A 24422-nucleotide genomic window follows, 5' to 3' on the forward strand; every position below is an offset into this window, starting at 1 on the left:
CTTTGAGTACAGCCACACAACATCCTTACACAAAAGCTTTCTCACCTACAGAGCAGAGGTAATGTTCTCCAGAAGAGTTGCGAACATAGAAACTGCATCTGGAAGACAGGGTAAAGTCCCTAAAGTGTTATATAGAAGTATGCATTATCACAGAGGTAGGTCACCTCACAGAATGTCCTGAGTTGGAAAGGACCCACAAGGATCATGGAGTCCAACTCCATGTGTCTGAGGACATTGTCCAGTCTTTTCTTGAACACTGTCAGGCTTGGGGCCGTGACACCTCCCTGGGGAGCCTGTTCCAGTGCTCCACCACCCTCTGGGGGAAGAACCTTTTCCTCATGTCCAACCTGAACCTCCCTGGCACATCTTCCTGCCATTCCCTCGGGTTCTGTCACTGGTCACTAAAGAGAAGAGATCAGCACCTGTCCCTCCTGCTCCCCTTGTGAGGAAGCTGTAGCCCCATGAGGTCTCCCCTCAGTCTCCTCCAGGCTGAACAAACCCAGTGACTTTAGCTGCTCCTCATATGGCTCCTTCTCCAGAACCTTCACCAGCTTCGTGTCCCTCCTCTGGACACTCTCCAGTAGCTTTAGATCCTTCATATCCCGTGCTGGCTGGGACCAATGACTGCGTTGTCATTCGGGTGTTTTTCATTAACTCCCAGAATAATCTTCTCCACAATTGAACTGTTATGTTTTCTCTGAAGATGCACCTTCCACTTCGCACACAGTTTCCCACTTTTTTTTTTTTTTACTTAATAAAAAAGTATTTGAACTTCGGGATTTTGCATTGACCCCCCGCAGTCCCTGCCGGTTCAGAAGGGCAGCCGGCGGGGGTGCAGCAGGACGGCGCTGCCCCAGCCCCGGGACCCCGCTCCCCGCGGCGTGCCCCCGCTCCGGCACAGCCCGGTATTTAAAAGCCCAAGTGCACACAAAAAGCTTATTCTCCGGCGCGCCGGACCACCGGCCCGGCCCCGCGGGGCAGCCCCGGCGCGGCGGCAGCGGCTTTTCGGATGGGGGCGGAGGCGCGACCTCAGGATACCTCTGAGACACACCGAGCGGGCCCCGCACAGCGCAGCCCGGCCGCCTGTCCTGAGCTGACACCGGGCAGAGCGGGCGGCCCTGCGGACCGGCCCAGCCTCGGCGGCGCAGCTCACAGGGCCGAAGTTTTCCTGCCGCCCGCTTCGCCAGCCCAACCCAGACACATTAATCCCCGCGCCCTCCCAGCAGCCTCCCGCGGCGCCTGCCTGCCTCCCCGCTCCCTGTCAGCGGTTCCCAATAAACTTCCCCCTCTCCCTCCTCCTCCGCCCGCCCTGCCTGCCGTGTCGTGCGGTTCCCTCCCCCGGGCGGCAGCGGCGGCCGCCTCGTCGCCGCCACCTCCGCACCGGTACCGAGCAAGACCCACCCGCCCCTCACACAGCCCCCCCGCCCCTACCACCAAGAGCCCCGGAACTGGGGGGGAGACAAGGAGGGGGAAACCAACGCGGATGCGGGGGGAGTATGGAAAGCACTAGCGCGGCCAAGGAAGGGGGGGCCTCGGGCAGTAGCCAATCGGCGCTGGGCGCGCGCGGCGCGCCGGGAGTTGTAGTTCCCCGCTGTCGCCATTTTGTGGCGAGGGAACTACAACTTTTCCCACGAACAAGGACAATTCTCGGGCCCTGCGCGGAGCCCCGCCGGCGAGGCCAGGTGCTGCGAGCGCGGCGGGCCCCGGTGCACGCCCGAGCCGGGGGAAGGCGCGGCGGGCACAGGGAGGGAGCGCAAGGAGAGCCCTGGGCAGACGGGAGGAGAGAGGCTGCCGCGGGGCGGGGAGGGGGGCAGGGCAGGGTGGCCGAGCGTGCTGCGCGGTGAGGGACCGTCGCCAAACTCCCCACTCGGGTTGTGGCGCAGAGAGCGGCGACGTCGGCTGCAGGGTGGCCACACTTAAATGCCAAAAAGAAAGAAGGGGGAGGAAAGGTGGGGGCTGGCAAAGGGAAGCGTGTGACGCTTGACCCGCATGAAGTGTTCAGGGAGGCCTGTTGCATGCGTTGAACGCAACAAGGGGGGCCGGGCGTTGCGGCTGCTGTCCCGGTTGGGAGTTCAAGCCAGGCCCTACGCGGTGTATGTATGTATGTGTGTGCGTGCGTGTGCCCGCGTGTGTATATATATATACAGACACGCGCGCACACACGCACGCAGACATATATATTAAAAAAAAAAAAAAAAAAAAAAAAGAGCCAGGTCCATTTAAAGTTGCTGCCGGAGAGCTGTTCTCATTGGTTAGAGGGGGGAGCCGGAGGAGCGGAGACACACACGGTGCGTGCAGCCCTCGCTGCCGCCGCCGCCGCTGCTGCCGCCGGAGCCGCCGCCGCCGCCGCTGCCGGAGTAGTCTCTGCCGGTTTCCCTGCTGCAGCGGCACAAACGTGACTTCCAGCGTCTTGATTATTTATCTTCTGCTTTCGGCCCCTTTTTCCTTCTCCAAGATGTAACTACAGCTCTGACGCTAAGGACCTGCAGATCGCTTAGGTGGCTTGAGAAAGAGAAAAGGGGATATCAAGGGCGTCGTTTTTTGTGTTTAAGGGGATTTTTTCCATTATAATGTTTTCGCTAAAGTGATATTTTTGTTGTTGTTTCCTTCGCATTCGTCTTTTTTTTTTTTTTCGTCCCCCATTTCTCGGATTTATTGCTAGGAGAATCACATTGTGAGGAAAGAAAGTCGGATTACAAGATAACCACTACAAACAACCCCCTCCCCCAAGGATTTTTTCAGTATTCTTTTTTTTTTTTTTTTAAATTGTCGCGGCTTTAATTCATGAAGCAATTGTCCCCTTTTGCAATCAGAATTTGGATACCAGAATGAGCAAAGAAAGACCCAAGAGGAATATAATTCAAAAGAAATACGTAAGTGGTCATAACATATATCGTTTGACTCCCAGTTTTAGGAAATGGCAGTGAATGTCAAGTTTATAGCTAATCCTGCAGCTATAAGGCTTTCGAAACAAATGTGATACTGAATTTTATTTTTCTGTGGTGTGGTGGGGGAGTTCCAGAGGCCCCTTTTAACGGGGGAACCTTCTATCCAGTTTGGTTATAAAACCAGATTTGTGTAGCGATTCCTCCAGTGAATAAATGTATTGACCTCAAATGACACAATCATAATCTAGTTTTAGATGAAAGGCGGGGAGCTCGGGGGGCTGCCACGGTAATGTCACTAAACTGCATTTTCAAGCGGTTTTATTAATATTGCGCTTTTGCATGCGAAAAGATGTGGTTGGTGTTGGGTTTTGGTTGTTTTTTTTTTTTTTTTTTTAAAACGATCTGCGTGTGTGTATTCCCGTCTGGTGAAGCGGCGGCGGTGGTTGTTGAAAGCCCTTTAAGTTGAAACCGAGTGTCTGGTTATGGCGAGCTCGTTTCTCGCACTACCACATCCCAGCTCCCCTCTCTGATCCTTTGCTTCCCTGCCTTGCGATAGAAACCCAGCCAGCGATACGGGGGAACGCGTTCCTGGGGGTTGACTTTTAACGGGTAAAAATGGCTCGGTTCAGTTTGAGAATAATTCATTATCATGGCTCGAAAATTTGGGCTAACCCAATGAAGCTCGGGCTGTATGTCTGCCTCTCTTTATTCAGCCGCTTAACCAATCCCTTGTAATTGTCTAATCCTTTAAACATATAAATGTGGATGGATAGTTGGATTTTTGTTCGTGCTCCAGTTACGTTTTGATTGGCATAGGGGAGTTTTTCTTTACGTTTGGAAAAATGAGGGGATTAGCCAAATACGCAGCAGAGCGAAATATCATTTTTATCTGCACATTTAAAAAAAATTTCTTCATTGGGTGGGGGATATAAATCCTTGCTTTGGGGTGGGTTTGATGCGAGGCTTCAAAAGTTGTAGTTTATGTCGCGCCTGTCGTTCGTGCAGATTTTTTTTTTTCAGCGGAGAGTGTTTCTTGGCAGGGAGGGTGACCTTCGGGACACTTTCCCTCGCTATTCTATAGATTCGGTAAAAACTGCAGTTGACTCCAGCTGACTGCCGCTATCGATTGCCCGCCCCGCTGAAAGGCAGCTCGGGGCCAGGGGGTAGTGGGGGGCTGCGCGGTATTTCGGAGCTAAGGCCCCCCTCTTCCCCCCCGCCATGAAATTTCCGAATTAAAATACATCCGCATTGCAGAGGAGCTGGGAGCCCGGGGCCGGCGAGTTTAAAGTATTGGATCGAAACGGGAACGGCGGGTGGAAAGTCTGGCGAAACACGCGAGGCGTCCACGTTTCCCAGGCAGGCAGACAAAAGCGGGGTGGGGGGGAGGAAACCGCGGTGTTAATAATTAAGGGGGGGAAGTTGGGGGGGAGGGAGAGATCGCCCCAAACCGCTGGTCCCGCGGCCGCCCCAGGCTGGCGGGGGTGAACAATGCGGCGGCGCTCCCGCACCGCCGGGCAGGGGGTGAGCGCGGCTGCCGCCGGCCCAGCGCCCCGGGGGAAGGTAGGAGGCACAGGGGAGCGTGGCGGGGGCGGAGGATGTGCCGTGGTGCTCCCCGGTTGCAACTTCGCGGCGGCGCCCTTTTTTTCTTTTTTTAATACCCTCCACCCCTTTCCCCCCCCCCATTTTTATTTTTGGCAGGGGGCGGGGGCGCAGGCGGCGGCGGGGCGCGCTGGCGGCAGCAACAGGTTGCCGGGGCTGTGACGGGAACCCGCGGGCCGCCGGCCACGCCGCCGCCCGGCCAGGTTCGCCCTGCTCCCGTGACGTCACAAAGGGAAGGGCCTGCGCGCCGTGGAATCTTCGTCGCCTCGGTCCCGTCCCCCCCTCCGCACGCCTTCGGCCCCCCCTCGTCCCTGGCGTGACGTCAGAGCGAGGCGGGGCGGGGGGAGGCCCCGGGGCAGCGGTTCGGCGGCGCTGCGGGGGAGGGGGCGGCCCTGCCCGGCCCTGGGCCAGGTGAGCAGGTGCGGGGCCGTCCGCCCGGCCCTGCCGGTTTTGGGGTGGGAGGCTGGTCAACCCCCGCCCAGCGTAGAGGAGGGGGAGCCGGTCACGTCTTCCCGCGGGGGCGGCGGCGTGGGGACGCAGCGTGGTGACACGCGTGGCACGTTTCCTCCTGCTCGCGACCTCCGGGCGCTGCGGCAGAGCACGCCGGGCCGCGGCGCCCGGCGCTGCCTCCTCCTCGCCGGTGCCAGCCGGGCCTTTTGTTGTCCGCCTGTGCGGCTGCAGGTGTGACCACCCGCCCCCGGTTCGGGGCCGTGACCGAGTCCCAGCCTCCACGGCGGCTGCTCGTCCCGTGTAGGGCGATGTTTAACTGCCCCTCGTCCTGTCGGGCTCGGCCCCGCGGGTGACACCTCGCGTCCCTGGGGCAGGTCTCCGGCCCGGGCACCGCCGCTTGTGGCCCAAGAGGGGCGGCGCGGAAGGCTGTCTGAGGCAGGCCTCACCTCCTCGGGCCGTGGCGCGGCGGGTCGGCCGCTGGCCTCCCTGCCCCGCTGCCCGGCCACAGCGGAACAGTTGCCCGCCCTCAGTGTCGGGCCCTGCTGCCCGGGCTGCGGGGCCCTGGTGCTCCCAGCCCCTGGGGTGGTGTCTGCGCCGTGAGGAGCGAGGGTCCGGCCGAGTGCACCCCTCCTGCACAGGCACGGAGCTCTGCTTCAGTGACCCCGCTCCTCACATCGCTGCGGGTTGTATCGGGAGCAGAGCATTTTTAGGCTGCGGCTGCTGCTGCTTTTCGGCAATGGTGAAGTGAATTCTGGAAACAAAAAGGTGGTGAGAACAATGGAGTAAAGCCTGTGTGGTGCAGGCTACCATTGTGGTCATAATTAAAAGTTCTCTTAAACTTTTCAGAGTGTTTTCTTGCGACTGATAACCCAGGAATGAGGAAATCTGTGTATGTATCTCTTTTTCTGTGCTTTGAAAATGCTATCACTTCATTTTTAAAAGAACTATGGCTGACTCATTCAAATCTTTCTTCTCACTTTACCCTCCTCCTTCTCAAACATCTTTACATATCAAATATTGCCTTTTGGCTCAAGCCTCAGAAAACTGACAGCTTTGTAAAGCATCAGCCGAGAAGCCAGACTGTATTCAGTATGCGCTTGGAATTAAAGGTTCTTAAATTAAAAGCTTTGAAGTCTTAAGTGTAATTTCACAGGTGCATTTTTCTATCTGTTTTTGTGATGCCGAATAGCAAGTCCTCTGTTCTTGCTGGTTTAGTTCTCGAAGTATCAGACCTGGATTACTGTCTTTAAATACCTGCACAGTTCTGACACCGTAGCAGATGGCAAAATATAATTAAGGAGTAATGTCACTACTGTCGCCTCATGTGATTTGTTTCCTTGCCCTTGCAGAGGTAAAAGTGCTGTAGTCTGCCATGAGGTGACACGCTTCACCTACGGACGGCCTGGTAAGCCCCTCAGACAGACGGCCGACACAGCCTGTCCAGGATTAGCATGTTGCAGGCATCTGAGGAAGAGCTCCTGTGAGTGCTGCAGCCTTTGAAACAATACTCTCTACTTGGGCATGCTTCAAGCAGGCTCAGGGAATTTTTTTGGGGGATGGTGACCACGCAGCACCAACACCTCCTGTGTAAGGGATGTTCACGTGCAGGGGCCTGGCCCTGGGCACCCTGGAGCTTCAGCCTGACCCCCCTTGCCCTGCTTTGTGTTGTGCAGGAGTTCCCTCATTTCCCAGCCCCATGATTGACAGCGTCCTTTAAGTTTGAGCACTTCCTACAAGAAATAATCTAAATACACTGATGGCTGCAGAGGTAGTCATTCAGTGTACATTGTGTCTTATTTCAAATAACCTTCTGGAGCTTCCTTGTGCTGCGTCTTTTTAAGACTTGCAGTAAAAATTCCAGCAGCATAGATGGACTCATAGCTCAACTCTTGCCCCCCCCGCCATGTGTGTAATTTCAGCTAATGGTGTAAGGATGCTAGCTGCACTTCAGATCCAAGTTTGGGTTCCTTTTAACCTTCTGGTCTGTTGAGACTACAACATTATGTTGTTAAGTAGTTAGTGGATGGTGCCTAACTAGAAACTACTAATTAAAAGCCTTTAAAAAAAAAATATTACTTTTTGTTTTCAACAAATGCCTTGCCCTGAGACTCCAACTTGCTCTGATGGACTGTGAGCCGCAAGTCTGTGTAAGGTGCTGCCCAGAGTGAATTGTGAGAAATCAAGGCCTTTGTGAAGAGTTTCTAGTGTTCATTAAGCACTTTCACCTTCTCTTATGAGGCCTACCAAGCCAGTATTAAAAATATATTACCTCTTTCTTTTCTGTAGATGTAAAATAACAGCTAATGTTATGCATATGCTAAAATGTGGTATAAACGTCAGCTGATTTTGTAAGGCAGTAGCATTCCCTCCATTATATTATTTGATGAAACAGAAAGAAGTCTAAATTACTTGCCTGAAGCTACATACTGTAACAGTGCAGAGATGGAACTAATCTGTATTTCTGCAGCCTTGTCCAGTACTCTGTCCTGTAGTTTACAGGCTCTTGCTACGATGCACAGCATCTGCTGTACAGGGATTACCTTATGTGGTTTCAACTTCAAGATTTTTTCCCCTCCCCCATATGGTCTGGACTGTTAGATTTACAGTATATTTTTAACATAATAATAATAAAATAAATAAAATATGCATTTCAGTATGGATACTTAGGGGGTTTTTTTGAGTGATGATCATACCCTCCAGCTGATAGAGACTAGTTGATAGTGTGATGACTCAGCTGTGGGAGCATTACGTAAAGTAGGTCAATTTTTAAATCTCAGAGCCTGAAGCTAGAGAGACTCCAGGTTTCAAATTTATATTTTGTTTATACACATTACAGATATTTCCTGGTTTGAACATAACTGAAGGTTCTTGAGGAGCAGGGAAGTGTTTTTGAGGGTTGGTTTTGGCCACTTATATTGTATAAGGACTGAATTCAATCAACTTGAATTTCAGGAGGGAGGGGAAACACCAGCTGCTTTCATTTCTAAAGTTTCCAGTTTGCAGCACTCAAGTGAAAGGGAGTCTTAAAGGTAATTTTAAAGTAGTGAAAGGAAAACCAGAGACACGTTTATTATTTTTTTTGTTATAAGCACCCAGCTTTTGTGTGATTCAGCAGATGTGGAATTTGCAGAGGAATACATGCATTGCTTCGAAATCCAAATTTGCATTTAAAACATTGTTTTTTCGCCCTAGTCCTTTGCATGGCTTTCTTCCCAACTATAAATGTAAACCAAGTGTAAATGATGCATTGTTTGCCTTAGTGGGCAGACAGTCTGAAAACAATAGTGCTGATGGATTTGACTGCCTCTGTGTAAGATTAACGAGACATTAACTTTCAAGTCTAATAATGCAAACTTCAGTGTTGCCAAACCTGAACTTCCCTTAAATGTTTCCTGATGCTCATGGCCCTAAATGTCTCTATGCGATGGGCCAGAACTTCAGTTGACACTTTTTATGGTCTAGCTCTTCACCTTCAATACAGAGCCCCTTAACCTCTTATGACTTCAGAGAAAAGGGTAAAACATGCCTGGGAATTTAATGTCCAAGTAAATGATGGGGTATGGTATGCATATACTTTTTATATTTACTACCATTTTTTATTTAAAGCATTTTTAAGTGGTAGGAAGCCACCAGGAAACTTAAAAGCTGCAAATCGCTTGTAAAATTCAGGTCTAGTGTGTGAGGAGTACTTGGCGCAGCAATTCAGATACAGGAAATAATATGCTTGCCAAAATGTATTTGGTGTTCTCTTAGATCTTTGATGGGTTGTTTTGCTGGCTCATTACTACTGGGAATATTGGATGTGATCCTTCTTGGTTTTTAATGGGCAGTTTTTATTTGGGAACTCTTGGTTTTCATTTGTAGGCGTGAGTTTATTTCAGTTGGTCACAAAAACGTTTTCTCAATGAATCAGCAGGTAAAAGGTTTAAAGCCATTTGCCGTTTCACTCGCTCGGGTTTCACACTTTCCCTCGTGTAATGACATCCTGTTCTGATGTTGTTCCTGCAGTAATCTGGCAGTGGCCTGGTATTTCCAGTGGTGGGTTGTGGGAAAGGAATAAACCCTTTAATTATAGCAGCGAGGGCTTGTTTGAAAATTCGCTAGCCCTCTTCCCCTCCACACGTGCTGTTTGTCTGTCACTTCCTTATGCAGATTAAGGGTCCAAAGCTGTAATGTGCTGCTCTTCGACTTGCCCCGCAAGTGTGGCCACCATCGGTGGCAAAGCCGAGGGGTGGCTGAGAGCATCTCCACGTGTCGCACCGTGTCTCCAGGCTCTCAGCTAGAGATGACAGCTCCTGGCACTGCGAGCAGACGGATGGTGTGAGTGTACCCCATCTGCTCCCGTGCAGAATTTATTGGCTTAATTTATGCTGCTGCAGGAAGCTGTTTGGAGTGACCAGCTTGGCTGGGCACTGAAGCAAGGGAAAAAACGCTCAGGTGGGAATCATCGTTCCACAGGTTCATGTAGGACAGCACCTGAAACTGCTTCAGCATTTCTGCAACAAATGTCTCATCCTGGACTGAAGTGTCATAAACCATATCCTGTATTTTTACCTATGGGAACAAAGCCTCCTTTAATCAGGTATAAAAATTTGATTGTGTGATTTAAAAAATGCATTGAAAGCAAAGCGAGAAACCTGTACTAAGGTCTCCTTACGCTTTCTGCATCTTGGTCAGACCTGTGGAACAAGAGTTGTTTCTGGTCAGGTTTGGTTTGTTGCCTGTAGGATTTCTACAGTTGCAGTCAGACATTTTGACACTACTAAAATCCGTTTAGCAAAAATGTGATGATGCCCCCAGAAGAGTTTTTATAATTGCATCACTTGAGGGGCATGACTTAATTCTTTCTAAATGTCTGTCTTCTGTCATGTGTGATCTGCTTGGTCTATCTGACTTGGGTTCTTGCAGTCTTTTCTGACAGGTTTTTCCCTTGATTTGTTCTGCAAAAAAAAAGGCTTTGGATCTGTGGCTGTTACTATATTGTTGTTACTTCCTAAAGGCTAGAAGAAATGCAAATAATAGTTTAAAAATTGTGGCCTGCTGCCCTGCTCCAGGAGGGTTTGTGGCATTCATGTCCATGTGTTATGCTTTCTGTTCTTTGAGCTTGCCTTGCTGGCCTGACATCTTTTGGATGGAGTGATGGTTGCAGGAGATTAGCGTGTTTTGGCACATGCACACTATGATGACTGGCTAACGATATTTATAAAGTTCAAAAATAAACCATGGGAGCTCATTCTGACTTAATCTACTAATCTTTGTTTTGCACTTTGGTACTGTGTTGTCTGAGCCAAGTTAGGATAACTATATATTACAAGCAATTCATTTTTAGCTTTGCTTGCAGATTAGTGTTGAAGTAATGCGTGCTTTTAAATTAAGAACGATGGGAATGAATTTTGAGAAATTATTGGCTCTTTCAACTACATACATATGGAAATCAGCTATGTGCCTATTTTTAAAACAGATTTATGTGAGTGAGTAGAGATGGATGTTCCCCAGTGTTTCTGGACAATGTTGTGTACTGGCGTTTTGACTCACTGTGCTTTTCCTTTGCTGCCCACAAGAACAGGACAGTATTCTCTGCCCTTTCCCACATTTGTATGTTAAGGGAAAGACTTTGGGGATTGTGCTTTATTTTCTTCTGGATTAAAAATCTGCTACTGCTTTGGGTAAACTTTAGCCTCACGCTAGGCATCCTCCTAGTCATGCTGTATTTTGGGGAGTCCAACCAAGTCAGCAAGCCTTTGAGGCTACCCAGTGACAGGAGTTCCGTTTCCCCTGTGCCCTGACACCTCCATTCAAACAGCGAATAACAATTTTCTAGCTATGTTTGAGAATGGCCTGTGTCTTTAAGAAATACAAAGAGAAATTTGAAGATGAAACATGCAAGTCAAGCAAATTGCGATGTACAGATGTTTTTTGAGGACAGAACCGTAAGTTTTGGACACGGGTCTGTCCAGTGGCTCACTCTTTGAGATGCCTATCATTATTTTTATTAGTTGTTATATTTAGCATATAATTTGCTATGCTATTTTAAATATGGGAATCTTTATGCCCCAAAAGTACATAGTCTAGAAATGGCATTTAGAGTTCTAAGTTGCTGCAGGCTACCACCATATGTTTATAGTTTTTTTTCTTTTTATAAGGTGCCTATTATGCAGACCAAGAGTGACTTAGAGAAGGAATATGTTTCCTTCTTTCTCGCCTTTTTTATTTCATGGATATTATTTTCAGCAGTTTGTCCCACAGAGTTCTTTTTAGTACATCAAAGCTGTAAGCCAAATCTCTCAGCTGCAGCGTGCATGCTAAAAACCCCATAATACAAATTTCCAACCCTGCACGTATGCCAGATCAATTAACTTCTTAACTCGAGCTGAAAAAAATTAGAACAGCTTCTGCTTTAGTGTCAGCCCTATGAAACTTGGTCCAGACTTTGAGTTTACAGAACTCAAAGCCAAGCAAAAAGAAAGTTTTCTGTTACTGTTTGTAAAGTTGACTGATAACTAAGCTGGTGTTGTACGTGGTTCCTTTTTGGGTGATTTTCTGAGTGACCGGCCTCGATGTGTTTTTCATAGAAGGATGACATAGGTGGATGCCCAAGGTGTGATTTTCTGATTAATAGTCACTTTCCCCTCCCCGCCTCTGATGCATAGTAATAATGATGAAAATTCTCATGGTCTATTGCCATCATGCAGATTGGCTTTCTGAGACCAGGGAACATCCCTTTTGGTTTTGGATATAAAGCAGAAGTTAATGTGTTGGAGCAGTATTTCCTCTAATCATTTATTAAAAGCTGTACTACCTCAAGCAAGATAGTTAGGAGATAGTCATCCTGCTTTTACCAATGTTAATTTTTTTGTTCTAGTTATTCAACATGTAAAGGGGACATGGTAATATCACTTTGTAAGACAAGAGGCTTCGTGTTACTTATAAGCTGGAGTTACAGCATGTTACAGTAACTGTAACTTGTGAATTAATTATAACTTGGAAGAAACAATGGCTGTCCTAATGGCAAATAATTTTGAAGCCGGCTTATTGATTTTTCAAGTCTGTCTGTGGTGCCTTAAACCAATAAAAGCTACAAAAGTAAGAAGTAGCTGTTGAGAGACGCTGTCCTGTCCTGTTTTGCTGTCCCCTTCTTCCTATCTGTGGTGGAAATGTCCTGTGTGTAGCTTTTGCATTTTGCCTTTGGTAAGAAGTTTTTGAATGTGGAGACCAGTAAGCTGCCTAATGCCATCTTTTTCTGACCACTTTAAACTTGCAGTGCACTGAAGGAAGTGATTTAGCTTGCCTTTGGCTGCCTGTTCCTCCTCTCTTCTGCTGGCCAACATGTGTGCCAGGTGATAGTTCCTGCTGTAGATTGGGGACTTTCCAGGTTAAAACTGAGCTGGCAAAATATGCTTGATTTTTAATTTGGATTTGTTTAATATTGCAGCTTGTGATGTAGCTGTAAAAGTACTTGTTCTGGTAAAGGTATTGCAGGGACACAAAATGAAGTGGCAAGGGAAGGGGTAGCAATAGCGTGAGGTTAAATGGGCTGTGAAATTATGACTAAATAGGAGACAGGATGTATGTTTTATTTCCTAGTAAACAAAATTAGCTGTCTTTGTCTGTTCTAAGGATTGTTCGGGCATGGATTTTGCTGTACTGTCCTACTGCTGGAAACATAGTGAATGTTAAGTAAGGTTGAAACAAAGTTAGGCCGCGCAGATGAAAATGAAGCTGCAGAAGTTTGTGCCTGTGGTCGTGGCAGTGCCATAATAATTTCCGAAGTGCTAAAATATGGTAGGATTAAAAACGTGTTACTGTTGTTATGTGTTATGTTTCCTTAGACAGGACTTGAACAATTTTAAACTTAAGTGAAGAAAAAAAGAAGAAAATAAGATAGCTTGCTACTGGAAGCTGAGTTCCACTGCTAAACCCTGTGATACAAGAGCTCCACCATGGAAGTGAAGCCAGTGTAACATTCTGCTTTCTACAACAAGTTCCTGCTTACAGAAGGGAACTCCTGCAGAAATTTCCCATGGCTTTATTTGGTTTATCCTGTCCTGCTGAAGATTAAGTTCAGATAGCTTCTCTTATTAAAACCAACCGCGTCTGTTGAATGTGCAAGCGAACTGAAGTGCTGATGTATTTTTGCCCCAGGTTCCAAGTACTGTGAGAAGGCCAAACCATGTCAAATCAAGAACCTGCAAAAAAACCCCAAGGTTTCCTTTAATTATAGGAACATCAGGATGTGATGTCACATGCCTTTTTTTCACCATTCAAGCTGACACTGGTCACCCTACTGATCTTTTCTTTGTGGTAAACTGCTTTGGCCATATCAGTACAACTATAGAGCTATGTATGAAATAGGATCACAGAAATTATATGGCTTAAAAAGTTGTTATACCACTGCTCTCCTTTCTTCTACTTCATCACCTGTTTTCGTTGAGGGCCTGCAAGGACTTTTTAGTGGCACAAGGACGTCTGTGGATTTAAAAGGCACATGGAACAGCACCCTCAGTTTCAACCCAGCAAGGAGCACGTGCCTATCTCGAATGTATGAACACTCTTGCTGACGTCAGTTGAAGCACTTGCAGCTTGCGAGTTAAGCACATGGCGAAGTGCTTTTCACGGCTCGAGATTTTGCCATTCCTGTCTAAGAGTGTGCGCAAGTATTTGCAGGCAGGAATGTTAGTTTTCTAAGAGGGTGATAGCCATTTAATGGATTTAATGGCTTTACGAGATGTAGTCCTGCCTGTTTTCTTTTCTAAACTGTTTTTCCTTTTGCTTTTCCAGTGTTTTAATATTTTATTTAAATCTAATAACTACTCTTTTTTTTCCCCGTACTCTTATCTTCATTATACTGTGCATGTGTGCATAGTACTGGCATTTTTTATGGTTCGCTTCCCCTCCCCCACCCTCTTGTCTCCTAGTCCAGTGCTTTTATCTTTCATTTCAGTGTATTTCTCCAGTTGGGGACCTCTATCCACGTCATCTCTGTCTGAGGAAATTAGCTCTTACAAAGCTGTTGGCATCTCTTTGCAAGAAAACAAATTATTGTCACAGTATTTTTATCTTTTTCTGAAGGTCAAAGGGAGATAGATGTGGAAAGGTTCCTGCTGCTCATTTTGGGGGCAGGTCCACAGGAAATACTTTAGAAGGGGAGGGATTGCACTGTTGCTGCTTGTATCTCATGCAGAATGGAGTATTGGTTATAGAAAATACCGATTGTGTACTTATGCAAGGCTCAGCAAACTGTTAATGTGCAAATACTGTGGAGGAAAAGTAGAACATGGCCCTACTCATCCCTTTTTACAGGCCTTTTAAGAACTTCTGGGAGATTGAATTGTGCTGATGTGAGCATTCAGGAATAGCTTATTTCATAATTCACATACATTAAAGGCTTTTATTTATAAACCATGAATATTCATGCTTTTTCAGTCAAGAGCAGCATTATATGACATGACTGACCAGTCATAAAAAACAGGGCACAGCTTCCATTATTACAAGGAGCTTTGCAGTCTCCATTTGAGTATGACCTTTCAAAATAACTAAAGGTGGTCAGATGATACCTGGGCCCTGTTGCTTTGCAGAACGTTAACACAATTTTCAGCATAAATATCTTAAGAAAAGTGTGGTCTCTTAAAGGCTTTTGGATAACATACTTTCTTTATATCATACTTAGTATTTCATTATAATATTGCTTCATCTGGCTCCTATGAAAGCTGGTAGTGTATCATGCAGAGGAAGGAAATGTGTTTATTATGTTGTTAATCATGTATTTTCCCCTCACAAGCATCTTTTCTTATGTTCTTGTTGATTCCTTTTCCTTTAGTGGTGTCATTTTATGTCTGTTACTTTTGCAGTCAAGGATGCAGCAAAATTAATTCCCTGTGGGCATTCTGGAAATTACTGGTTCACTAATTTGGATGGAGGAGAATGAAGGGATAAACTATTTTTCTTTTTTTCTTTTTTTTTCCTTTTTTTCTTTTTTTTTTTTTTTTTTTTTTCCCCTCCACCGATTTTCCTCAGATCCTGCCAGGGAGGTGTCTCTTTTCTCCCCTTGCAGACAGCCCATATTGCATTATAACCCCATGTCTGATGGCTGTTGATCCCAGATGTGCTGAGCTCGGCCTCCTGGCCCAAATGGGAGCAGGAGCAGCATTCCTGCACGCACACCTGTCTATGAGTGTCCTGCTTTCCCTTCGGGAATAGTTTTGAGTTGACCACAGGGATTCCCTGGCAGAGTGATCAGAAGCTTTTTAGCTTTTGGGGAGATTTTTTTTCTGGATCTGCCTTTCCTTCTGTGTTTCTATCCTTTTTGTGTCCCTGTTCACTGTGTGTAGTGACGAGTAGATGTGTGGTGCTGACTGGGGGATTACCTGGTTCTGAGCTCTGCAGAATCCATCTGCTTCAGACAAGCTCTTTTCAGTGGTGCTTTGGAGCATTGTCATTTTATCGCCTGCACGTTCCAGTAGTGACTGCAGCTGCATCTGGGACTTTGTCAGGGAAGCAGGAGTGTGCTCAGCTCCAGAGAGCTAACCTGCCCTCCGGCACGGTTTGTGAAACCAAGGTTAGGATTATGTGAGAAAAATGGCCAGGAGATGTATCCGTGCTTGGAATCCTGCTCTTGTGGAGGATGGCTTGCCCTGAGTTCACAGTTAGGTCCTGCCACTGTCCATGTTGTTAGCCATCTCAGCAGTACTTTTTGCTGCTTTTACTTTAATGTTCTCCCTCAGCAGAGTGTCGTGGTCGTGCCCTCAGAAGGTCAGCTGCAGCTTGGCCAATGGGCATGATAGTGTAGGAGGGAAGTGTGGCTTCATCTTTTACAATGGAAGAATATACATCAGCACACTGTGCTGTTGTCTTTGGAAGAAGACTTTGAAGGTGTCGTCTGTTCAGGCATGCTTTTGAAGGTGTTCTGAAATTTGCTCTCAACTATCCTCTGTGTAGATAATTTATCACCATTCTGTTCCCATGGAGCAGTAAATCACATCTGGGCTGAAAGGTTATCCTTTTTCCTTAAAAGGCTTCATATTTTTGTACCACTTCTTCCTTTGTTCCATGCTCTCCAAATCTCCAGGTATTTTTTTTTCCCACCCAGTATTTTAATCAGGAACCCATGTGTTACAAAGCTGAAGCAACATAACGTATAATATTTCAGCTTTGAAAACACGTTACCCAGTGGAAGAATGCCACTGAGATAGTGCCAGCTGGTTTCCAAATTTCCAGTCCACTATCTCAGTGATTAGATCACCTTCTGCAATAAAAGCAAAGATCTGCAGTTGATATGATGGAGTTTAAACATAGTTTAATTTCAACATGGATGAATGATGTTAAGCCCATGCATATAATCATCTAGTTAAGGAAAATAACAAAATAATAGGTGATCTCTTGAGGCAACTCTTTAAACAAGAAGTAATATCTTATAAATTTTTAAGTGTGTAAGAAAGAAGATTGAATTGCTGGCATTATTTGAGACAAAAAACTGTAAGAACAATTCTAAGACTGGCTGACTGACCTACTGTTCAGCCTAGAAACCAGGAAAAGATCTAGTAAGGGAAATCTTGGTTATAGTGGACTGGTTATCAGGGCTCCTAATGCTGTAATAGATAAGAGAGTATAAAACTGTCAGAAATGGGGTTTTAAATCTCAATCTCCCAGGTTGCTGTCATTTGCATGGCTTGCCTTGTTTGTCTTTTTTTTTTTTTCCCCAAATTGGTTTGGTTGGTTGTTCATGCAGGAAGTCCCTAGAGAGAATAAAGAATATTTCCACAATGACACAATCTTTAGGTTCTCGAAGGTGCAAGTATCAGCTCTCAGGGTTACCTGTAACAAAACCTTAGTTGTTGTTCTTGCATTCATGTATTTCATACCTGGTTCATGCTGCAGCATGAGACAGTTCTCTGGAGCAAAGTGTAATGATATTTTCCAGTGCCTAGCTTGTCTAATGCCTATCTTAAGTAAACTTTCTTAGCTCTTCTGTGTTGGCAAGGTCAGCAATCTTGCTGGTTTTTGTGTAGAAGATTCATTTGTCTGGCTCTTCCTGGACTACATTGAAGAGCTGCTTTTTTGTCACTTCTGAAAAGTATCTTTGCCCACGTTTTTTCTCGGCACAGAGAGTCTCCTTGTTATTTTCAGCTTAACCTTCTCGTGTGGGGGACTAGCACAAATATTACTAGGGCTTAATAAACAACCTACCTTTGGATGACTATTACTGTTGTGATAAAAATGATACAAGGTTGGTTGCTCATTGATTTATGCTTTTTGGTCGTCTTCCAGGATGAAACTGTAACTTCATTACACAAGATTTTCAGAACAGTACAAAGTTGTCCATTTATTTCCTTCAACTGTCATGGAGCTGAGAGCTTTTCTTTGGAGGGCCATATATTCAAAAGCTGCCAGTTTGATCTTAATTTCATTTTAGCCCAGTGTGGCACAGAGTCTGAAGTTAATTTGCTCTCTAATACCCTGCTGCCTTTTCCCCCCCACACTTTTTACCTTCCGCTCTCTCTCCCTAACTTCCCCTTCCCTTCCCCTCAGTTCCTCCTACTGAAAATGAAAACGGCCTGTGAACAGAGGCAATGCCACCAAAAAAATAGGAATTAGGGTTTTTTTGTTGTTTCTGCCTGTAATTTTGGTTTCTTATAATAAGACTTAAGTTTCTCTGGCTAGATCAGTTCTTCATTGTGGAGAAATGCATGGGTTTCAAAAACCGTAAATGGAAGATATTGTTCATCTTGCTCTTTCTTGCTAGTCATACTCCTACCTCCAAGTTAGCTGCCTATTTCCACGTTGCTCCTTGTGACTTTGTTTTCCTCCTCCTGCTTCATCAGTGTTCTCTGCTGAGACATGGGCAAGACAAACCATGCACAATATCTGCCTATGTCCTACTTGAAACCAGAAAGCGTGTTTCTGTTGCGGTACCCAGAGAAATGGTTTCTTCACATTGAGAAGTTGTGAGGACAGGCTTAAAATGTTTTTGTGTCAGTGGGATAGCACCTTGGATTCTTCTAGGTGTTTTACACAATTTAGCTGATCTTTTCACATGTCTGGGAGCATTCCTGGAAAAATACATGTTTTTGTGGTTAAGTCTTAAATAATTGTTCTTAATAACTAAAGCAAGATGAACTGAATAGTTTATTTTGTAAATTAGACTTTATTAGACTTTTATTTGGATTTCTTCAGCCTCTCTTAAATATGTTAAATGCAATGGAATAATGGAGTTTCTGTTCTAAACCAATATATTCTGTCCATGAGGACTGTTTTCCAGTTAAGTACTTTTAAATTACTTTTCCCAAGTAATTCCTGACTCTTTTTTCAGTACGCATTTGTGCACTTGAAAAGTGGAAAAATAATATAATCAATATCTGACTGAATATTACTATTTAATGCATTAAACTGCTTTCTTTAGTCCCAGAAGAAACTCTTAACAGTCGTATTAGATGAAAGCATGCATGCTTCCTTTTCCTCTAAGAGTCTGTCTCAAATTCCTTCTGATTGCAAGATCGATAATTTTTATAGTTATTTTAAATTTTAGCTGTTTGTACATTTATTTTATAGAATCTTGTTGTATGTTTTAGAACTTTAATGTGGATTATTTCTTAATTTTGCCTCATTTCCTACTTCAGCGATGTTCTGTAATTACCTGATTCACTAGTTTTGTGTAAATGGAACTATGAAATCTATTGTCAGTTAGCAATCAATGTGGTATACATATTTTTAAATGTTATAGATTGCCTATTAGAGCTAATTTTCCAGGGCATCTCTATCTCCATCTTAATGTAAGGCAGAATATTCTACAATAATGCCTAGGTTAACAATGATAGTCTTGCTGTATTGTGCAAAAAAGGCTTCTGTGCAGACCCAGCTGGGTTTCAGGCTTAATTCATTGCTCTATGGTGGGATCACCACAGCTGCTGTGGGGCCTTTACAAATGCAAAAAAGCTGTCAGTGTTTGTTTCATCAGATGCATAAGTGATGAGGCCAAGTTGAGGAATCCATTCCAGTGCGCGGTGTGCATGCTGGAGGCATTATTGTTTACAGAATTAGTGTCTTAATGCTTTAAAATACATGGTGCGTGTTTTGCCTTAGAGCAAAATATTTTAGGAGTAATACAGTTTAAGGATCCTCTTCAATTTAGTCCTCTCTTCTAGCAGTGTTTGCCCTGACTCATGTAAATGTGTGTGTCTGAAATACTGCACTGTACCTGCCTCGGTTGTGAGTAATTTAGTGCTCCTCCTGTCTCGTGCATCTTTTTTGGTAGGACTTTGATTATCCTAAGCCATCACAATTAAATAATGGTACAGCTTTAATGCACATTTCCTCCCCCGGCCCCTCCTGCCCCCCCTTAACCACTCAACTGAAGGAGTTGTGCTAACAGTCTCCTATGGTCACCAGGAGTCAGGGTACTTCTTTTGGCTGTCAAGGCTTGAAGGAGGTTCCTTCCAGCCAATTAGAGAGTGACGATGATTGGTTTCAGAGGGTGCTGCTTAAGAATGCAAAGCATGCCTCTGTGGTGGGGCTGAGCAAACGGTTCCTCTACCAGTTCTCCTTTCCTTTTCTTGGGGCTCCAGGAATGTAACATGGAGTAGGGCTTTTGCTTACATGATGCCAGACTGGCTTTTGGGAAGGCAGAAGCAGGGGGTTCAGCTCTGAAATTGTCGTGTTTGTTGTGCATGGCTTTTTCCTGTGGGAGCATTCATGTGAGCTTCCAGTCTTTGTTGTAGTCTGTTGGCTGCGTGCATGAGGTTTCATCAGGGCACGTCACCCTTCCCCGCATCCTGTAACTCCACTGATAACAGGCATTGCAAGAATTTTAACTAATGTGCTGTTTAAACCATCGTCACTGTGATTTTATTAAATGTGCTTGCAGTGTGGAATTTCACTAATGCTGTAGAGTGATCTGTTATGCAAACTGAATGTAAGAAAGGGCTAGTGGGGGTTTGTCTGTGTTTTGAAGACCTGTCTTTTTTTCATTTTGGAAATGAAATGAGCTAAACGGTGTCGGTGTAGGCTGCTGCTGAAATGTTCAGGCAGCCTTGGCTCTTCTGGTTGGGAAATAATATTGTCACCAGGGGGGACAAGTTTGGTTTGTAGGAAGGCATGCCTGTGTGGAATCCTGCTTGCTGCTGGTATGTGCTGGGCATCTGTGGTGCGAGCTGAACAACGTGAGTGTAGGATAGTTTAGGTACAGTCGTATATGTTTTAGACTATGAGATTTATTCTGGCTGGTCGTTATGGGTCGGCAAAGCTGTGTTCTCACTTAAGCTCTTCTGCCACAATGCAGGCAGATTCCTATGCTGGAGCAAACGATGTTTAAGCTGCATGCATGACTGGTAGTATCTGTGTTTGTTGGCTAAACCGTTGGCCTTTCGCTAAAACAGTGATTTTTTCCAGGCGTGGTGTGTGAAGAGAGTTCTCTTGAGTGCTGCCGGGTGAAGTGGGAAGGCAGGGAGTTCAGCTTCATTTCCAGCATTGCTGTTTCACCAAGGCACATGATTTGCTGTAACCCAGCAGACGTGAGGGAAGGATTTGCTTCCACTCTGTGCTTGTTGCTGCTCTCATGGCTTCTGTTATCTGTAGGCTCAGGCTCAAAATGCAACCAACCTCCTCTTCTTGTGCTGTTACAGGGAGCAAGTTGCTTGCAGGGCTCCCTTTGCCAGCGCTTTGTAGCTATAAAAGCAGCAGCAGCCGAAAGAAATCCCCACCTGCAGGCAGTGCCTTCCATTCTCCACACTGCATTTACAGTCACTGTAAGCACTACCATTTATTTCCCTTGGAGTCTCTGTTGCTATTTCATTATTTGCTGTTTGCTGCAGGGCTGGAAATGGTGTGGGAGGGCAGCTTTGGGGGTGCTGAGTGGGGTATAGTGGCAGCAAGCACTTAGGCAGAAGGTGGAGAAGCTGAGCCATCAGTGCTTGGTCTGTCCCTCCGGTCTGTAAATTGTGGGAAGAAAGACAGCAGGCTGGAAACTGCAGCTGATGAAACTGCAGTTTTATCTTGACAGAGGTGGAAATGGTTTGAGTGCTTTTGAGGAAGGTGGGTTTAAGAAAAAATCAAAACCTCCTTGTCAAAAGCTCTGTCCGTTTTATAACGGTAGGGCCCTGCTCTGTGTCACGGTGCAGTCATTTGGCTTTGCACTGGTGGAATTCAAGTTTCTGAGCATGTGCTTGTTTGGGGCATTTGTGTTTTGGGGCACGGTGCAGTTAAGAGCAGCCTTTGGTGGTGGCTGCACATGCGAGGCTGAGCTGGGAAGCTGCTGCTTTCGGTGTGCACGCAAGTGTGGTGGATGGCTTGTTGTGCTAATCCTCCAGCGGTGGAAGCACACTTGTGCATGACACAGGGAATCCTCTCGGGCAGAAAATGGGCGCTGGAGCACCAGGAGATGAGGTTTGTGCCTGTACTGTGGCTGTTTCCCCCCCGTGCAGGCTGCCCCCACACCCTGTCCTCGCATGAAGTGGCCCAAAGTCAAGTGGGAGTGAGGCCTCTCTGCTGCCGGGGACCTTAATAAGAGGCCAAATTCTGTCCTGAAGCCACGAGTGCTCCCTGAGGGGATGGGGCAGCACAGGTGAGCCCACCTCCTGAGGTCTCCCTCAACTCTGTTTTTTTTTGCTGTGGCTCTCTGCTCTTCCGTAGGTTGGGTGGCAGAAAAAAAGGAACAGCTATTAAATCCAGGAGGTGGAAGGAGCAGAAAGGGAATGTCTCTTTTTTTCCCCTTCTCACAGGGCAGGCTGGTTCTCTGCATGCACTGCCTGTCTTGGGGGCAGCTGCTGCTGCATCCCTGCCTGCAGCAGCATCCTTGCTTATGCTGTGAGTTTGGCTGAGCATTGGGTTTGAGCTTAGAGCTGCTTCATGGGAATATTTAAAAAATGAAACCAAATTATCTACAGTATAATTTCCTTTAAAAAAAACTCCACGCATTGTTGTATAACCAGGCTTTAGAAAAACTCAAATTTTGAGCCAAATCAGCTTTGTGGTTTCCTGTTGCCTTTTGGGTTGCTGGTACCATGCCAAATCATATTGGTAAAGAAAGCACTTTAGTAGTTACATACAGTCTTGGATACATGTAGCTGTCCTGAAAAATGCAGTAGTAGCGTTTAGAGTATAACACACATTTTTATTACTAAGATTCCCCACACACACACACTCTGATATGTTAAGCCACTAATGAGGAAGTAATGGAAATTGGGATTCCAGCTTTATATTTAGACTTGTAAATGCATTTGCTTTGGAAATATTCTTGTCAGTGTTAATGCGGATGTTTACTGTGCCAGTGTGGGGAATGTATTTCATCATAGGAGGCTGTGTTAAGCAATTGTCCCCTTGCTGGTGAATTGGCTCTTGATGGAGATTCAGAAGAGCGTATTTTAATTAGGCTTTGTTTGAAAACATGGCTCAATCTACTAATTGAGGTAGGTGCTACTTCCCTGTGGACTTCTCACGGTGTTAATGCAAAATTGCTGGATATTTGCTTTTTAAGCATACTACTTCTTCTGTCCTACTTGTATGAGAAAAACACAATTGTATGGCAAGAACTTTGTATTTTATATTAGGAAATGAAAAAAACTTCAAGAAGCACGTACTTAAAAATAGTATTTCGAAACACTCTGCTTGGATTTTGAATGGGGAACATGGAGGTAATGTGTTCACTAACGAAGCACTGAGGTTTCTGGAGGCAACAAATTTGCCTTGGGAAAGCCACAGTGAGCACTGAAAACACCGATGCATGCTCTCTGAGGTGATACATGGCATTTTGCTTGATACCCACCGTGCTCACCTCTTCCTGTGGCGATTTTAAGGTGGGAGAGAGCTGCTCTCCGTGCTTCAGTCAACAGAAGGCACGCTAGTGTGTGGCTGACCAGTCTGCTTTTCTTTTAAATAGCTTAGCTGACATTCAAGGCTGAGGGAAGTACAAAACAAACTCTGAAAGTCCTTCAGATGTTGTAATTAAAAGTGATGGAAGTGGAGAATTAGAGCCGCTTCTGTGCTAGGACGTCTTATTCAAACATGCAGCTTAACCAGTTAGACTGCAAGGTGGAAAAATGCTGGAGACTGTGTATCTGAATTAAGCAATTTTAATTCGGTCTTTCATCTGTGTCATTACCGAGGGATATCCTGCAGGCTGGTTTAATGAACTCAATCTAGAGGTGTGTAGAGGCACATCTCTTTGCTTGACAGCAGCAGGATGGCATGCTATGACTGGCAGACATATCTTCAGCTTGTGTAATTGTCTGCTCTTGTCATATGATGACAAATGGAGCGATGATCATATTAAACAACAAAAAAGTTCAAAGTAACACGAAGGCTCTGAATAAACTCTTGGAATCAAAGAGATTCTTGCATGACAGCATGTCAGCATGGGTATTTTTAGCCTGAATTAATGCAGCTATAGGAAACTCCCCTCCCCCAGAGAAGTATTACTGTGTTAAGTTAAATGTCAGTCAGAACTTTTAGCCTAAATTCTCTGCTTCCTACAGGTGTGGGAGCTTGTCTCGTCAGCCCTCAGTCTGTGTTGCACATGCAGGCAAGGGAAAAACTGTCCCAGGTCGATATTTAAAAAGGGAAATAAAAAAGTCTAATGACTAGAGTTTGTCTGTTGACTGACAAATCTGATTTTTTTTTTTTTTTTAAATGAGCCTCTTCCAAAACGAGATGCAGTGAAGATCATACAGAAAAATTTCATCAGCAACTGAGAATAGTTCGGAGTTTTGGCAAATAGGTATGAGGGGGTTTGAGAAATATGTAAGAGGAGAATAGAAATTTCCTTCTTTTTTTTTTTTTTTCCTTTTATATATCTAGTTTTCTCTCTCATCATGGGTACAAGCTAATGCACTTCTGTGCATTATGATATAGGCTTTTCAGTAACCGTCTTTCTGATCAGACTAAAGTATTCTATTGAGATTGATGTTTTTCTGTTGTGAATAAGAGGATTCTTCAGAAGGGAAGCACCCTCCTGTAAGTCTGGGAAAGTTGTTTTGAAACAAAATGCAATTTTAGAGCATTGGGGTACAGGAGCTGCAAAGTAAAGAGCTGAGGGAACAGAAGGTTTTTGTGTTTGGTTGGTTTTTTTCCTTCCCCCCCCCTTTTTTTTTTCCATTGGGACTGAGTATAGTTAACCACAGGGGAAAAATAATTATATAGATTACCAGTTTTATTCACTTTGTGGTTCTTACAGTTCCACTTTGGTCAGGTTAGTATCTCTGCCACAGTTTTAATTAAAATTTTCCTTCCCTCCCCTTAACCCCGCCCCCCTTTTTTTTTTTCCCCACTTAATCATTCTGTCTTCCGATGGGGAAAAAATGTTTTCAGCAATAAAAAACCACATGCTACTACATGTGGACAGAGGAAAACTTTTTCTTCTGAACTCTTTATCCATACACTTAATAGAAAAAGGCTTTACTTATGGATTGCCAGCCTTGTGTAGTATCCCGGTGCCAACAGCACATCTTAGATGCTGTTCTCCAAAAATACTTTTTCAGGGCAGCTGCCCTGGAGCTGGTT

The 24422-nt window shown here is 45.4% G+C and overlaps 1 protein-coding gene across 6 annotated transcripts in view; it reads left to right on the top strand.

Annotated features, from left to right (window-relative positions):
- Positions 1 to 1585: 1585 nt before the first annotated feature.
- Positions 1586 to 24422, top strand: part of JARID2 (jumonji and AT-rich interaction domain containing 2) — a 227879-nt gene continuing 205042 nt past the window's right edge. The window contains exon 1 of one of the 6 annotated variants that reach the window (XM_065052352.1): positions 1586 to 1682. Coding sequence is in view for 2 of the 6 variants with exons in the window: in XM_065052353.1 (XP_064908425.1) it covers positions 4377 to 4448 (72 nt within the window). In the remaining 4 variants the exon portion in view is untranslated. Of the gene's footprint in view, positions 1683 to 2312; positions 2874 to 3155; positions 3175 to 4118; positions 4245 to 4362; positions 4449 to 4879; positions 4899 to 24422 lie in introns of those variants that run through there. The other 5 variants (XM_065052354.1, XM_065052357.1, XM_065052356.1 and 2 more) reach the window with 5 other exon arrangements.

This window comes from Columba livia, chromosome 2 (genome assembly GCF_036013475.1).
Source record: "Columba livia isolate bColLiv1 breed racing homer chromosome 2, bColLiv1.pat.W.v2, whole genome shotgun sequence".
NCBI lineage: Eukaryota > Metazoa > Chordata > Aves > Columbiformes > Columbidae > Columba > Columba livia.